The 18,122-nt window shown below is 38.3% G+C and overlaps 1 protein-coding gene across 1 annotated transcript; it reads left to right on the forward strand.

Moving 5' to 3' along the window:
• Positions 1-673: 673 nt before the first annotated feature.
• LOC121785993 (3-oxoacyl-[acyl-carrier-protein] synthase II, chloroplastic-like) lies at positions 674-7,211 on the forward strand. The gene is made up of 13 exons (XM_042184495.1): positions 674-1,281; positions 1,984-2,189; positions 2,264-2,467; positions 2,893-3,003; positions 3,093-3,188; positions 3,338-3,383; positions 3,456-3,535; positions 3,950-4,018; positions 4,144-4,228; positions 5,016-5,170; positions 5,261-5,341; positions 5,984-6,043; positions 6,569-7,211. The coding sequence occupies exons 1-13, from the start codon at positions 963-965 to the stop codon at positions 6,683-6,685; spliced, it is 1,629 nt and encodes a 542-aa protein (XP_042040429.1). The 5' UTR covers positions 674-962; the 3' UTR covers positions 6,686-7,211.
• The last annotated feature ends 10,911 nt before the right edge of the window (positions 7,212-18,122 follow it).

An 18,122-nucleotide genomic window follows, 5' to 3' on the forward strand; every position in this document is an offset into this window, starting at 1 on the left:
ACCTTGTTACGTGCGATGGTTGAATGGCGCCAAGTGACCGACCCCATTACAAGCGGAAGCTTAAGCCCCTCCTCGATAGTATGCGCCGCGATTTGGGGCTCGATGGGATGTCAGACGATGACGGCGAGGGGTGGCGGCGACGACGGCGGCGACGGCGAGCGGGGCGGCGGCGGGGAAGGCGTGAGGACTGGCGACGAGGAATCCGAGGAGTGAGAAGCCGGTTTTTATTTTTATGTACTTTTTTAGTAATTATGTACTTTTTTTTAATGAAGTATGTTTTTTTAAATAAAGTGGTTGCATTTTCTCCGTATTCGCGTCGAAATTTTAATTCCGTAAATTGTTCACTTCCGAAAATTGTCTAATTTGTGAATTTGTGAATTTTTTTTAATTGTGGGAATTCCGCCACTGTGCAGTGAGAATTCCTTATGACGTGGTAGTGCAGTGAGAATTCTTTATGAGGTGACAGGAGGTGTTTTTGGGAATTACGCGGGGAATTCCGCCGGGAATTCCGCACTACTGTGGATGCTCTAACTCTTCGCCAACTTAAAGTCGAAGAAACCCGACGAAGTTTAGTTTTTAATTTTTACGATAAAAATATTTAATTTATAGGAATGGAGATTTTTAATTTGGATGGAAATAAAAAGAGAATATACTGATATGAACAATTCGGTCCCCTCCATCTCTCTCCCTCTGTATCCTCTCTCTGCTGCTATCTCTCTCTCTCGTCAGATTCAATCAATGAAAACCGCCCTCTCGTTTGTTTCACCATCGTCATTGCAATCCAACCTCACTATACGTGCTAGTACATAAGAGAGAGAAAAATTGACCTCAACCTCTTCTCCATAAATACAAACTAGCTACTGTATGCTTACTGCAGACTGATACACGAGATAAATCATAAATATACAGCCATAGATTCCGTACAGAGAGAGACGTCTAGTCTTGGCTGAGAGCGGATTCCGATGGCGGCGTCATCGGCGATGTGCTCTTGGCTAATGGCCGCATGCATGTCCGTCGCGTGCGACAGAGAATCCGCCGTTTCTGCGCTCTCGACGACGTCGTCTAACTCGCGCCGCCGCCCAATCAAATGCGCCGCCCACCGCCGCAGCATGATTCTCGCCAAATGCGCGCCGCGCATTGGGAATCTCGTGAATTCCTCTCTCTCCCTAGAGCCCTGCCATCACTTGGATAAATCTCACGAATGTTTCTTCGGCTTCGAATCGAGGAATGTTTTAATGCAGCGCGGCCGCCGGAAATTACCCCGTTCCTCCCCCCATTCTGGTGCAGTGTTTTTGGTCATTATTATTCTGTCTTCGCGTGTGTATTGTTTTCTGATTTTGTTAAGTGTTTGGATTATTATTTTGATTTATTTGTGGTTCTCCATGGGTTTTATTAAATTTTGAGCTGATATACCTATTTCCCCCCAATTTATTGTCAATGACCTAATCATCCTGTGGAGGGATTCATTTCAATCACTTCTTGGTTTTTGACTTTAGCTTTGGACGGATAAACTGGAAGTTTGTATTATGTTTTTTTTTTCCTATTATTTATTGCATAAATCTGATATCAACTTCATTGGACTGGTGGCTCTCATTGTGGTGTAGTTGTTGCTCTAACCTCACTAATACAAGTGATGCTAACCTCTGAAATGTAAAAATTCTGGTGCTGTGGTGTGTGGTGGGTGCGGTTGGGTTCAATTAAGCTTGCCAATTTGCATGTTGTCGCTTTCTCTTTCTCATCCCAGCAATTCCAGCTTCCCTGAGAATTTGACAGCTATGGGTCAATGTGCAGTTCATCTTATTGCAGACATTTAATTTTATTCATTTTAGTGTAGGAATATTCATTTTAGTGTAGGACTCCGCTAAACACTTTCAATAGTTATGCTCTTTAGTACTACATTTTATGAGTTTACATGTGCTAACAGTTGATATATACATACATATACAAATTTATTAATTTTTGTTATTTGCATGTGAAATACAGGAGAAACAAAGGCAGTAGCTGTAAGTCCGGCCATTGAAGTTTCACCCAATAAAAAGCCTCCAATCAAGCAACGGCGAGTGGTCGTGACAGGTATGGGTGTGGAGACACCACTTGGTAGTGATCCAGATATCTTCTATAATAATCTTCTTGATGGAGTCAGTGGAATTAGTGAGATAGAGGCTTTTGATTGCTCGCAGTTTCCAACCGTATGTCTTGAGCATTATCTCATTTTCATTGCTTCAGGATAGTTAGATTTTGTTATTAAGGGTTTGAATTGCAGAGAATTGCTGGAGAAATCAAGTCATTCTCAACAGATGGCTGGGTTATACCTAAACTTTCAAAGAGAATGGACAAGTTCATGCTTTACATGCTGACAGCAGGCAAGAAGGCATTGGCTGATGGAGGAATTACAGAGGATTTCATGGATGAACTGAATAAAACAAAATGTGGTGTTCTAATTGGCTCTGCTATGGGTGGAATGCAAGTATGTTTATTTTTCCATTTACTTAATATCGAATAAAGAAAGTGGCTGGGTATTAACTTTTGTTGGGCGCCAAGCTACAAATCTTACTAGATTACTTTGATTGCTTCTCATATTGGCTTTCCGGCTTTTCAGTTAAAATCCAATCTTCCGGTATCTGGTTCGCATGCATGCTATTTCTTCTTGAGATAACAGATTGGAACCTTTTGTAAACTTTATTTTTCATCAATTGAAATTATAAAAATTAGAATGTCATATTTGGTCTGGCGGGGTAATTTTCTTGAGTTCTGCACCTTCAATAGCTGCTTACAGTTTCACCATAATGACCTACATGCTTAAGACTTGGAAGATACGATATTCTGTCCTATAGTTTTGGTCAAGATATTTACAGTTTGTCTCCTCTCTCAATTGGTTTGGTATTTGTACAGGTTTTTTATGATGCAATTGAAGCATTGAGGATCTCATATAGGAAGATGAATCCATTTTGCGTTCCTTTTGCAACTACCAACATGGGTTCTGCTATGCTTGCCATGGATCTGGTTAAATAATATGCCTTTTTTTTACTGTGGTGGTTTGGAATTTGGATAATGCATAACTCATGACATCAACTAGCACTTAATTAATACAGGGATGGATGGGTCCAAACTACTCAATATCTACTGCTTGTGCAACAAGTAACTTCTGCATACTAAATGCTGCTAACCACATCATCAGAGGTGAAGCTGTAAGTCAATTGGTTCCTCTTTCAAGATCCAGGCTAGTGGTTTCCGTTTATATGCACCAATTCTTTGGTGAACAGATGGGAATATTTCCAAAGATAGTGAATTCTATCTTTCTCCTTGCCTGATTCTGATAACTGTTGATATTTTTTAGGACATGATGCTTTGTGGTGGCTCAGATGCAGCAATTATACCAATAGGTGACTATCCTTTCTCTTGTTCACAAATGTGAAATTTGATTTTTAATGTCTGAATCATAAACTCTGGTGCAGGCTTAGGAGGCTTTGTTGCATGCAGAGCATTATCACAACGAAATGGTGATCCAACTAAAGCCTCGCGCCCCTGGGATAGTGTAATGTTCTGTTCATTTTATCCATATCATATGTGCATAAGTTTGATAGTAAACATCATCTAAAAATCAGGATCTTATGTTTCATTTTATTGTTAAAAACTTTCAAGCCTCCCATGCTCATGTTGCTGCATTTGCTGTATTTTTTATTATTCTATCTTCATTTCTTTGTAAGATAAACTTTAACTGTCTTGATAGTTGATACAATAGTAGCATTTTGTAACAACTTATGTGTATTGGCATGGTCTTGTGGTAGTTGTTGTATAATTATTACTTATAGAGAACTTTGGTTTGACCAAATTTAATATTTCAACATTTATGATCTCAGTTCAGCCAAGAGTTTACTTGCAATCCTGCAGTATGCTGGTGGCATTATAAGAGCTAATCAGTATTTAAATTATGTGTTATCTTTGACAGAGTCGTGATGGGTTTGTTATGGGAGAAGGTGCCGGAGTACTTCTCTTGGAAGAACTTGACCATGCCAAGGTCTTTCAAACTTGTTAACCTTAGCAAGACTTAAATACTCTTACACTACATGCCGAATTTTTTTGTGTTGGGTTGACTAATAAATTTATATACAATTACATGTCAAACCATTAATGGATGAGCAGAGTAGAGGTGCTACTATCTATGCTGAGTTTCTCGGAGGAAGCTTCACTTCTGATGCTTATCACATGACAGAGCCTCACCCACAAGGTATACCCCATTGATTTACTTTAAGTTTTGCAAGTTATTTTGTGAGAAGAGAAGTAAAGATTCCTTCAATTCAATGTAAGACTGTCGTAGAAAGGGGGTGAACTGTGAACTCTCTTGGTAATTAGTTGCCATCTGTTGAAACGATTGAATAAATAACTAAGAACTAACCGCAGTTCTATTTATGGCTAATCGTTACTATGCTAATTTTATCAAGGAATAAGCAGCCTTTCACTTTACTGTTTTAATTCAATAGTTGTAATTGGTTGTTCATCTATCCATGGGATATGCATGAGGAAATTTACTTTTATAAATTTGGACATGATATGTACACAGTACATCAATAAAACTGTATGGCATGCTCCTTCTCTGGCCACTTTCTGGAACTGATCTCTTTAACTCTGGCCCGTTTCATATTTACTGCTCAGTCTATATCTGACCAATATAATCTCAACGATTATACATTTGGACCACCAAATGGAGCAATTAAATTATTTATAATGATAAGGCAGAAGCATTCCCTAACATCTTTAGGATGGATAATTACTAGATTTTCATCCAGTTTATTCCATTATCTGATGATTTGGATCTGTCTAGCTATTGTGGTAGTTATTAATTTGATGTATGCAGAACAGGCATTATTGGTCCTAATAGTTATCTGATGTTGAGCTGTTCTTATCAAGTTCAACTTCTGAAGTGAACAAATTAGAAGTAATGTAGGCTTCTGAATATTTTAGACCCGGCTGCCTTGTGTTTTGACTTCCTGCGTCCTGACCTTACCTACGAGTAGGAACTGGTGTCATTTTATGCTTAGAGAAGGCTTTGGCTCAATCAGGAGTATCTAAAGAAGATGTAAATTATATAAATGCGCATGCGACTTCGACTCCAGCTGGTGATCTTAAGGAGTACCAGGCTCTTTTTCATTGTTTTGGCCAGAATCCAGAGGTCCTCCTCATTAACTCAAACTCTTTTTCATCTACTGAGGATTATTTCAAGCCGTTTGTACAGATTGTGGCTAATCCTAATTTATTATAGTTGAAAGTGAACTCCACAAAATCCATGATCGGGCACCTACTTGGAGCAGCTGGTGCCGTTGAGGCTGTCGCAACCGTTCAGGTGCCTTAAAATTTTTATTATTTTGCAGAGGGTTCTGAATATTCAGCATAACTTTGATATATCCATTTGTAGTAATCCTCATATAGATCGTGCACAGAAAATTGTGACTGTGTCTTATTGATAACTGTCTAAGCAGTACTGTAGTAGGACTGTAGGAGTTATTGTTATTGTAGAGTATTATTTTAAAAAAATTTCTTTTCCTGTCTGGACATCATCTCCTTTTACAAAGTGGGGTGACTGGGTGGGACCTGGCTTTCTTAACCTCATATATGTGAAATGGATTTTCTAGTAATTTAAATCAAGAAATGCAGAACGAGGCTTTTTTTTCCAAGGATTAAGGTGCTCAATTTATAACTTCGTAGTAAAAAGTGTGGAACCGAGTTTTTGCATGGGATGAAGAACGACTTTAACTACCTCAGTTACCTCTTAAAAATCATTTTTAGTATAAAGATTAACATCTTCACCTAACAGCTTTTACTCCGCTAGGATGGAGAGCATCTGGATTCTAAGCTGATACAACACTTATACTTACGGGAAATATAGTGATTTCCATTTGGATGTTATTGGCCAACTGACTTTATGTACTCATGAACATCTGGAGTTATAATCCATTATTGAATTATAATCCTTGTTTTCTTATAGGCAATTCGAACTGGCTGGGTTCATCCAAATATCAATCTTGAAAATCCCGATGATGGTGTGGTATGAATTTTCAGTCCCTTATAAATTTTGTATGACGTCATTAATATACCGTTGGGAAACTTTTTGCGAAACTTTTTTTTGGGTGGGGCAATAAATGCATGAAAATAGAAATTCGTATACAAACAACTAGGTATACCCTAGGGAGAACAACTCAAATGGGCAAGGGAGGGAAAACCCATGAAACTAACAAAAGAACTCAGAATGACCTACATAGAACCTTGTACATAACAACCTTAATAGCATTATTTATCTGAAAAATAATTTATGTTACCTATTAATTCATGATACACGCTCTCAGCTGGTTATTTCAGTTTTTAGATAGGAGTCATAAGACACTCATTGATGATGAACATATTGAAAAACTGATTTTGTTTGGGAGAGGACATACGTGCAACCAGAAATTTATATCAACCTTTTAATATATGCTTATTGATTGACTTACATGAAATAGCCAATACTTGTAATAATGTGTTAAAGGACATGATGCATCTCCTTATATGTTAACAAAGGTCACTCATGATCCAGGATGCAAATGTGCTAGTGGGACCAACAAAAGAAAGACTCGACATTAAAGTGGCCTTATCTAATTCGTTTGGATTTGGTGGTCATAACTCATCGATTTTGTTTGCTCCGTACAAGTAGATTTTTTTATGCTTGTATCGGGATGGGAATGATGCAAGAGGTACATGTCTCAAGATTTTACTAGGAAAAAAGCGCACAAGCCAACTCTAAAGGCATACCACATTTATTTTCAGTGATAAGCGAGGCACATTCCTTAGTAATTAGCATCTCTTTCGAGTCTATTTCTTTCCTGAGATGAATATTCATGTTAGAGGAGAGCATCCTTACTCTCTGTCCAGATGAAAAGTTTAGGTCCATTCTTTGGCAGAGGCAGTGGTTGTGTTTTGTGGAATTATGTCATATTCAGAGTAGTTTGCCTTGCTACTGAGGGGATCATCTATGTAGTGTTTTTGTTCAGATTTTTTGTGCTAGAATGGGATTAAAGCCGATTCGAAAATTTAATTGTTTCTTCTTATTCTGATAAGTACTTGTTTAGGCCACTGGCAAAAACCTGAGTTGTGGTGTAACATTAAGTTTTGATATTGATTTGCTTCAAATGTGTATAAGCTAAGTTATATTGTGAACTGAAATTAAGGTTTTTTGACTCTGGTATGGTTGATTATAATGTACTACTTACAACAATTGATATTTGTATAAAATAGACGGTTTTTGACAAATCAAAAGCTTGAAATTTATGTTTGTGATTTTGTATATAATTTCAAAGTGAATCGTGATAAATGCAATACAAATCATAGATATAATAAAATAATTTCTAATGTATCGTATCGAACAATAGATTACATATTACCAATATTAATAATTTTGTATTATTACAGCTATGAAATGTTCAGATTTAACTATGACAATCTCTGTGATATGTTCCACACAATTTATTGTATTTTAAATATTACGATCAAGTAAAATTCTCATGTGATGAAAGGGATAAATATCTACTTATGTAATTTTGAGTATGAATTCGAAATTCGGAACAAGTGCCATTAATAGGTTCAAGATATTCCTATTCAGCATTGTATTCCAAATTTCCAATCACTTTACTTGGCGCTGCTGTAATTTTAATTTTTGTAGAAACATCGTCTCAAAGTAATAAAGTAATACTCCTACTAACAATAACCACATCCTTTTATTTTGTAAAAGATAAAAAATTTATGTAAAATGTGACATTAACCGCACGTTTTCCTTGAAAGTTATTTAAAAACTTGAAACTTTGGAAGAATACATAACCTTTGCGAGACAATTGGATGAGTGTAAAACTCGCACGTACTATTTTTCAAACTAAATTTGCAACACGGAAGGGATGATAATAATGAGATTGCGACACTATAAATATTTCTCAATAGAAAAGCATAGTAATATTCAAAATAATGAGATAGATTTTGTGTTTTGGTCCTGAAAGTGAAAAACTTCGATCCATTAATCTCTAATAATAGTATGTCTTATTTAATATTAGATTATATAAAATTCAAATCCAAGTATTATAGTAATTAATAAAATTATACACCAAATTTTCAGTTCCTACAGTCTATAGTACTCCTATTTATTAATGCAATACATGGAATATTATACTTATACTGCTATTCAATTGTTTTCCAGCCCATCTTTGTTAATTGAACAATTTAACAGAACGAGGATGCAACTCTACTTACTCCAACAAACTTCAAATAATTTACAGGTGATAGATTTGACTCAGACAATAGTTAGCTACTTGTTTTTTTAAGAAGATTAAATAATGTTAGGATCTATCTACCGATTGAACTCACACAAACAAGAAATGTAAAGCACTCTCAAGCGATTATGTGGTTCGGCAATGGTTGCCTACATTCACGGAGAAGACTAACAAAGTTTATTGATTCACACTCTCAAGAAGATGATGCTCACACATACAAATTGAATGATCTAAACTAATCACAAGCAAGAGCTCATAACCTTCAATTTTATGCGTGTGTGTTGTGTGTTTTTCCTCTCTGCATTTACATGAACAAGTTGAGCTAATATATGAGATACAAAGCTAGCCAACTCAATCTCCTTAAAACTGAAATTCGGTTATAACCGCTATTCCAACGGCTACTTTCAGCTCATGCACCAAGCTTACTTCTTGATCCTCTTCTCGAGTCTCCAACGGCTCTCAATCGCAGCTTACTCTTGGGTTCATGATTTGTAGAAGGTCACAAACTCACAAATCTCCACCTTGACCTCGCAAAGCATGAATCAACATCTAACTTCCTTCTCAATTCCTGTTGTTGAACTTCTAACACTCCACAACTTCCACCAACTCCAAGCAATGTCTAAACTTGAAAATTGGTAAAGCCTTTGTCAACAGATGCATTCTCCTCGGTTGGAACCTTCACAACATCTATTCTTCCATTCTGAATTTCATCACGAATGAAATGCCTCCTTACATCAATATGCTTAGACCTTTCATGGAACATCTGATGCTTAGCTAAACATATAGCAGAGTTGCTATCACATCTGATCTTCACTCCAGTCTGTTTGACTCCAAAATCCTGAAGAATGCCCTGCAACCATTTTCCCTCCTTTGCAGCTTCAGTCAATGAGATATACTCAGCTTCTGTTGTAGATAACGCAACCACACATTGCAAATTTGACTTCCAACTTACAGTTGTGCCAAATAATGTGAAAGCATATCCACTTTGAGACTTTCTGTTATCCAAATTTGCTGCATAGTAAGAGTCACAGAACCCCTCCAATGCATCATAACCTTCAGACCAGGCTCCACCTCCAAAATGCAACCCCACATTCACAGAGCCTTTTAGATACTTCAAAATCCACTTTAAAGCAATCCAATGTTCCTTGCCCGGGTCTGACATGTATTTGCTAGCTACACTAATTGCATGAGCCACATCAGGCCTTGTGCAGATCATCAGATACATAATACTGCCAACAATATTTGCATATGGGATCTGATTCATTTCTTTTCTATCCTTCTCTTTCTTTGGCATTTTCTCCTTGCTGAGTTTAAAGTGACTAGCCAAAGGAATCTGATATTTCTTGATCACTTTGCTAATGTAATCTTCATGAACCAGCTTCAATTCCCTCTTCCTTCTATCTCTGTGTATGTCCATGCCAAGAATTCTTTTAGCATCTCCCAGATCTTTCATATCAAACTTCATCTTCAAATCATCCTTAATGACCTGAATTTCTTTCTTGCAAGATCCAGCCAACAAAATGTCATCTACATACAACAACAAATAGGCAACTATCCCTTCCTCTTTCTTCTTCACATAAACACAAATGTCAAAACTAGATATTTTAAACTTCATGGTCAGCATATGCTCATGGAATTTCAAATTCCATTGTCTGCTACTTTGCTTCAGCCCGTAGAGGCTTTTCTTTAGCAGACATACTTTCTGTTCTTCAGCAGGCTTTTCAAACCTTTTAGGCTGCATCATGTATATTGTTTCTTCTAAGTCCCCATGAAGGAAAGTAGTCTTGACATCGAGTTGATGCAGCTCCCAATCAAAATGAACAGTGAGTGCCAGCAAAATCCTGATAGAAGTGTGCTTCACTACTGGAGAAAACACTTCTGTATAGTCTATCCCCTCAACTTGTGTGAAACCTCTTGCTACTAATCTTGCTTTAAACCTGATAGATTACTTCCACTTTCTTCTTAAAAATCCATTTGCAGTTGATCAATTTCTAAGTTTCTGGATTTCTCACCAAGATTCAGGTGCCATTCTTAAGTAGAGACTCTATTTTTTCCTCATTGCCTTGATCCATTTCTGGCTTTCTTTGCACCTTATAGCTTCCTCATATGTAGTTGGCTCTGCATATGATAGCACCCCAGCCACACACAATGCAAAAAAACTCATATCATAGTCAGAAAATCATCTTGGCTGTCTGGTGTTTCTCTTTGGTCTCCAATCTGGTGGTTGCTGATCATTTACCCCTTGAGTTTGCTCTGATTTTTGTGGCTGTGCTTCACATTCTCCTTTGTCATCTGAAAACTCCAAATCTTCTTCTGATTCAGCTCCATTTGAGTTCTCACCAATTTCAAAATTCTCCTGATCTTCTCTTCTTCCATCTGCAGCAATCTGATCTTTCTTGAAAGGCATTTTTGCTTCATTGAAAGTTACATCCCTGTCACAATAATTCCCTGACCCTCTTGCTCCAAACACCAAAGTCGGTAAGCCTTCACACCTTCCTGATATCCCAACATCACACACTTCTTAACTCTAGGTTCCAATTTGTTCTGCTTTACTGCAGCATAAGCAACACAACCAAAACTTCTTAGCCTAGAGTAATCACCAAGATTTCCATACCATCTCTGATCTGGGATTTCATTTGATATTGCTGATGAGGGGCACTTGTTGATGAGCATTGCAGCAGTGGAAATTGCTTCTGCCCAGAATTTTTTTGGCAAACCAGAAAAGAACAACATGCACCTCACTCTTTCAAGCAAGGTTCTATTCATGCGCTCTGCAACTCCATTTTGTTGAGGATTCCTTAGAGCTGTTCTGTGCCTTTTAATTCCCTTTGATTTGCAATAATCCTCAAACTCAGTAGATTGGAACTCCATCCCACTGTCTGTTCTTAGACACTCAACACAATCCCTATTTCATTCTCACATTTTGTATGCCATTCCTTAAACCTTTCAAATGCTTGAGACTTTTCTTTCAAAATATAAACCCAGATCTTCCTAGAGTAGTCATCTATGATAGACATGAAGTATTTACCTCCACTCATAGATGCAACGTGAGCTGGACCCCATAAGTCTAAGTGAGCATACACAAAGTGAGCATACACAAATGAAGCCGTTGAGCTGTGCTTCCCGGTTGCAACATGGCTCACCTTTTCCTAAGCCTTCTGATGGATTCAGCTTGATCACTCCTTGCTTGGCTAGCTCCTTGATCCCCTTTTCTCCAACATGACCCAGTCTTGAGTACCAAGAATTCATGCTCTCAGACTGAGTAATGTTCACTGATCCAGTGACTGTCTCTGCCATCAAATAGAATAGGTTGTTCCTTCTCTTAGCCTCTATGATAATTCTTGAATCTTAAGTTACCCTTAGCATTTCAGATTCAGAATTGAACTTGTACCCCTTTGATTCCAGTAGTCCAAGAGAGATTAAGTTTCTCTTTATTTTGGAATGTACCTGACTTCTGTCAAGATTTTGATGCTGCCATCCAACACCTTGAGCTTTATATCTCCAATTCCCTTGACTTCACAGGTTTGATCATTGCCTAATATCACAGATCCTTGGCTGATTTCCAAATTCTAAAACCAAGATTTGTGTGAGCAGATGTGATAAGTGCAACCTGAATCCATGATCCAACACTCCTCAATGCTAGCTCCATCTTGCACATTCAAAGCTTCTGGAGCCTCCACTTCCTGGATCACATCTGCAGCATCACCCCCACCATTATTTTCTTGCTATTGCTTTCTCTTTCATGCAAAATAAGCTTTCTTGAGATGGTCGGGCTTCTTTCAATAGTGGCAGCTTCTAGTCTCCTTTTCACCATCTGCCTTCCCTTTATCTTGCTTTTTCTGAAACTTTTTCTTGGAACTTTTCTTGTCTCCATTTTTCATATAGAGACTTTCAGCTGTTGGCTCAGTTTGTTTGGTTGCAGATCTCTAAGTATCTTTGAGCTTCAAGACTGAGTGCACCTCCTCATAGCTGATTTTTTAATCCCTTCCAATAAGCATTGCATCCTTAAAGTGTTCATAGCTCTTTGGCAGGGAGTTAAGCAACATGAGGGCCTTGTCCTCATCTTTAATCTGCTCATCAATGTTCTCCAAATCATCAATACACTTCCCAAACTCTTCCAGCTGCTCCAATACACTCTTGGAATCTGAAATCTTGAAGGTGAGCAACTTCTGCTTCAAATGCAGTCGGCTTGCAAGGGATTTAGTCATGTATAATGACTCTAACTTGGACCACACACCCGAGGTTGTGTCCTCCTGGGCTACCTCTCTGAGTACTCTGTCACTCAGATTCAAAATCAAGGTGCTATAGGCCTTGTAATGCATCTCCTTCGATCTGCTCTTCTCCTTCTCATCTTGCTCTGGTTTTTTTCCTCGCTGTTGCCACCGCTCAAGATTTCCCGTAGGCCTTGTTGCATCAAGATTGCCTTCATCTTGAGCCTCGACAACCCAAAATCATTGCGGCCGGTGAACTTTTCAACTTCAAATTTCGTTGTAGACATTTCTTCAAATAGTTGGTGAACCTTCTGCCAAGATCAGCTCCAAAACAGCAGTGACAACTTCAATCCCCAAGATTCGATCAACCGGCTTCCCACCGGGCAACGCCACTTGTTAGGATCTATCTATCGATTGAACTCACACAAACAAGAAATGTAAAGCACTCTCAAGCGATTACGTGGTTCGGCAATGGTTGCCTATATCCATGAAGAAGACTAACAAAGTTTATTGATTCACACTCTCAAGAAGATGATGCTCACACGTACAAATCGAATGCTCTAAACTAATCACAAGAAAGAGCTCATAACCCTCAATTTTATGCGTGTATGTTGCGTGTTTTTCCTCTCTGCATTTACATGAACAAGCTGAGCTAATATATGAGATACAAAGCTAACCAACTCAATCTCCTTGAAACTGAAATTCGGTTATAACCGCTATTCCAACGGCTACTTTAAGCTCTTGCACCGAGCTTACTTCTTGATCCTCTTCTCGAGTCTCCAACGGCTCTCAATCGCAGCTCACTCTAGGGTTCATGATTTGTAGAAGGTCACAAACTCACAAATAAGGCAAATTAAATCATATATAGATGCATGATTGTTGCAAAGATGAGGAGAGTGAATGGTATATAAAGTGAATGGTGGAAAAATAAAAAAAGATGAGGAGAGAATAAAGTACGAGAGTGTGTTACTTTTTGCCAAAAATAAAAATGATTCAATTATCTTAAAACTTCTCAAAATAGAAAAACGACTCAGTTAACATGGAATGGAGGGAATACCAAATGCTATTAGACAATCGCCTTATGGAGGAATAGATTCATGAGGACTGACCAGATCCTGAATGAGAATTCAAGAAAACCCGAATGATCAAAATGGAATTGCTCAAGTTCTACAAAAACCTCTAGATGCAGGAACCTCTTCCGAGTGTACATCTTGATAGTATTCCTTCCGTTCTATAGTAGTAGAGACATTTCTTTTTGGCATGAAGATTAAAAAAAAGGTGTGTAATGTATTAAATAAAAAGATAATAAAGTAAGTGATATGAAAAAGTAGAGAGAATAAAGTAAGAGAGAGGAAAAAGTAAGTGAGAAGAATTGTGTTGATTTTTACTAAAAAGGGAAATGACTTCACTACTATAGAACATACAAAAATGGCAAAATGACTTCACTACTATGGAACGGAGAGAGTTGTTTGCTGCCCAAAATCTCGAATGCACAAGAGTTACTACTTGACCAGTGACAACAATGGAGGAAATAAAAAGGGCACTAAGGGACTGCGATGCATCCAAAGCACCCGGATACGATGGGTTCAACTTCAAATTTGGGCACGCCTTCGGGAAAGAGATCAACGACCTTATTCTAAATTTGTTTCGATAAAGGGGTGTTTTCTAAGGAGATCAACCACACTTGGGTAACCTTGATTCCTAAGAGCATCCACAATGGCGGCGAGCGGACCGGCTAGCCGATTCCTGGTGCTGGCCGGTCCACTCGCCGAACCATTACAGCAGGCGAGCACCAAATCGACGAGAAAAATGGCGAGTGCACGCCGATTCCCGGGCGCTAGCCGATCGGCTCGCAGCCATTGCAGGCTCCCGATCGGCGAGCGATCGACCAGCCGATATTTTATTTTTTTTATTTAATTTTCGAAACACTATATATACGCGATTTGCACGTCATTTTCATTCGCACCACTTGTTTTGACGAGTTTTCTCTCTATCTTAATTTCTGTACAAGATCAACAACGCGAAATGAGTAACGCGGGTGGTAGTAGTGGTGGTAGTGGTGGGGATGCTGAAGAGTACGAACGACGAATGAACGAAGAGTTGGAGGCCTATACGTCCCATGAGATAAACCGGCTGATACAAAGGGCCTTGCAGCCGACAGTACCTCGACCTCGACCCGTTGTCCACCGCCGAACAGTGAATGAGTGGGATCACGTAGCTTCACATCAGCGGCTATATGAAGACTACTTCGCACCGGAGCCGCGGTTTAATGCTAACCTTTTCAGGTGGCGTTTTAGGATGAGTAGGGCCATGTTTATGCGTATTATTGACGCTTTGGAGCGTCGATATATGTGTTTCCGCTTCAGGAACGATGCGGTTGGTAGACCCGGCCACACACCTATTCAAAAGTGCACTGCGGCAATCAGGCAGTTGGCCTACGGAGCCGCGGCAGACATGTGGGACGAGTACCTCCACATCGGTGAGACGACTGCCCTTGAATGTATGAAGTATTATTGTCAGGGCGTGGTTGAAATATTCCGTGAACAGTACCTTCGAAGCCCTACCTCCGAAGATTGCCAGGAGCTGATGCAGATGCACGGGGAGAAGCATGGGTTCCCGGGTATGTTAGACAGCATATATTGTATGCATTTGGAGTAGAAGAACTGCCCCGCTGCCTGGAAAGGGTTCTACACGACCGGCTACAAGGGAAAGAATCCCACGATGATTCTCAAGGCCGTAGCTGATTACCGGCTGTGGATTTGACATGCATATTTTGGGGTAGCCGGGTCGAACAATGACTTCAACGTCCTCAACTCGTCGCCCCTTTTCAACGAGCAGTGCCACGGCGTCGGTCCGGCCATCAGCTTTATCACCAACGGGAACCAGCATGATATGAGCTACTACTTGGCGGATGGGATATACCCTAGGTGGCCCGTCTTTGTGAAGACGATCAGATGCGCATCAGATGAGAGAAAGTCCTACTTTGCGGAACGGCAGGAGTCGGCGCGCAAGGACGTGGAGCACGCATTTGGTGTGCTCCAGTCTCGATGGGCGGCAATTAGGGGTCCAACGCGTTTGTGGCACATCGACTGCATTGCTGATATAATGTACGCATGTATTATCATGCACAACATGATTGTCGAAGATGAAGGTGTACAACGTGAGGTCTACATAGTCTACTTGATCAGTTTCACGTATTTCTCATGCTCTTGCACGAACGTGGATAGATCTAGTGATTCTACTTTATCAGTCGACGATATTTACATGCACCCGAAAGAACACAAGAGCCATTCAACAACTCTCCTCCTTAGGAGGCTTTTTAAGGGAGTGAATGACCTATTTCTAATATGGTACTCCCTTCGTTCCATATTAATAGAGTCGTTTTTCTATTTTCAAAAGTTCCAAGTTAATTGAGTCATTTCTATTTTTGACAAAAAGTAATTTTCTTTTAATTTATTCTCTCTTCATCTCTCTTACTTTATTCTCTCTTACTTTTTCTACCATCCATTTAAACACTATTCTTAAACTCTGTGCCGAAAAGAAATGCCCCTATTAACAAGGAACAGAGGGAGTATGAGAGTAGGTCTAAGTCAATGTGGATTTCTTTGTCTGCATTCGTGGAAGTCTTATGTGCATTCCAGCCCACATATGTTAAAACTTATTGCAAATCTCTTAAATCTCTTGTTCACATGGAGTGGTGATTAAGGCTTGTAATTAGAGATCTCCATGATTTGGAGACGACTATTCTTTTCTTTCTTTCTTTCTTTCTTGTGTTCTTGCTAGTTTTCTTCTCGAACTGCATGCAGGGACAGATCTATATGAGCATCACAAGCAGCAATTGCCCCAGCTAAAAAAAATTATTTATACTATTTTGATTATTAATTTTTAAAACTTTTTGAAAGTTTCTCTATATACGTCCCTTCTCTAATTCTTAAAATATCTTTGTAGTATGTATTTTTCCCCACCTATATAGAATTCATGGCTCCATCCGCGACTGCACTGGCGGAGCCGATTAAGGACAAGGGGGGACGGTGGTATCCCTAAAATTCGGTAATTATTGTTATTTGAGAGTAACCAATGTCAAAGCTATCACAATGGTCCAATGGTGTTGCACTCCTTTCTCACTGCTTAGATCACACCAATTTAATTTTCTTATTTTGTTATAACAAATTAGCGTCTAGAACTGTAACCATTGGAAATATTTTCATTCTTATTTTGTTAAAACAAATTGGTGTCTAGAATTGTAACCATTGGAAATATTTTCAATAATACTTTTCCAAAATAATGTAAAAGATGATTTCTGAGTAACGGTATTATTTCATGTAAAAATTTATCGCACCTTCAAATCAAAAGTTCTGGACCCGCCACTGCGCGACTGCATGCAAAATTTAACACTAAAATTTCTTTCTCCGGTTCGATCTATTCTTTTTAGCCCCACAAAGAGAATCATTGTCATCTTACGCGTTCACGACGGATGCCATATTCTAGAGGAGTGAACAAGTGCTGCCCGCTGGGCATTTAGCTTGAGCTACGAAGATAAGAATGGAATGGGGCTCAATTTGATTTTTAAAATTTTGAATTAATTGTTTTTTATTGTGCATGTGGGATTAATTGTGTTTTGATTTTATTTACAAAAAATGCGGTCGCTTTTTTTTAATGAAAAACCGACGTCTACACACAGATTTCTCGACTTTCCATGTTGTCAAGTTTGGCAGGAAATTAGTAGAAATATGACAAAGTAGTTAAAATTCATGATTTTAATTGGTATTAAAGAATAATTTACAGCCTCGTCAGTGCTCCCTCCTCTCTATAAGTGTCGGATTATACTCCTTTTCAGGCCATTCCATCAGGATTTGGTCATTTCATTTTAAGAAAAATATAACACATTTATCATTGTTGTTTTATTTTCTCTTCCTATCTGTCTCCTGATTTATTATCTATTATTCTACTTTGTTTTAACTCCACTTATATGTATTGCATAATCTTTATGCCCAAAAGAGATATTAACACTAATGAAATAGAGAGTACTACTACAATATTCTAAATTACCCTCATTTTATTCCCAACTAAACAATAGCTTGTTAGTACTCCCTAGTTTGTACTATCATGGTACTAGTTTAGAATTAGCCGCTTTCTCAAATTTACAGAAAATAAGAGACAATTTATATGATTTCAATTTTAAATGGTTAAAGTTATTTTTTAACCATTATGGCCATTTTTATCTTTGTTATATCAATTTGAATAGTATTTTTTTTATTTAAGGAATTGGATAGTTTCACTTTTATAATATATATATATATATATATATATGGATGTATTCATTTCCTTTTTATATATTTTGTTCTATTGTATATATACACTAATAATGATCCTCGTCTACTTCGTAAAAATGAAGTACATTAAAAAGGTAAGGTTACGAGACTTAAAATCAAAGGTAGCTCGATATATAGGACAAAACATGCAAACATGGAGGTACAGGCTTATAAATAAAATAAAATAAAATAAAATGAATAGATTAGAGTTTGATTGCCTAATTAAAATAAAAAAAAAGATTAGAATAGTGAATTGATGGGGGTAGCTAAGGACAAAGACAGTAATAAAATGGAATTTGAAGAGAGTCATT

Source organism: Salvia splendens, chromosome 22 (genome assembly GCF_004379255.2).
Source record: "Salvia splendens isolate huo1 chromosome 22, SspV2, whole genome shotgun sequence".
NCBI lineage: Eukaryota > Viridiplantae > Streptophyta > Magnoliopsida > Lamiales > Lamiaceae > Salvia > Salvia splendens.

Bases quoted from the DNA above. Each gene is read 5' to 3' on its own strand.
- LOC121785993 (XM_042184495.1), top strand. From the start codon at position 963: ATGGCGGCGTCATCGGCGATGTGCTCTTGGCTAATGGCCGCATGCATG. The intron at 3,536-3,949 runs GTAATGTTCTGT...TATCTTTGACAG, and splicing joins CCTCGCGCCCCTGGGATAGT to AGTCGTGATGGGTTTGTTAT. The intron at 5,171-5,260 runs GTCCTCCTCATT...AATTTATTATAG, and splicing joins GTTTTGGCCAGAATCCAGAG to TTGAAAGTGAACTCCACAAA.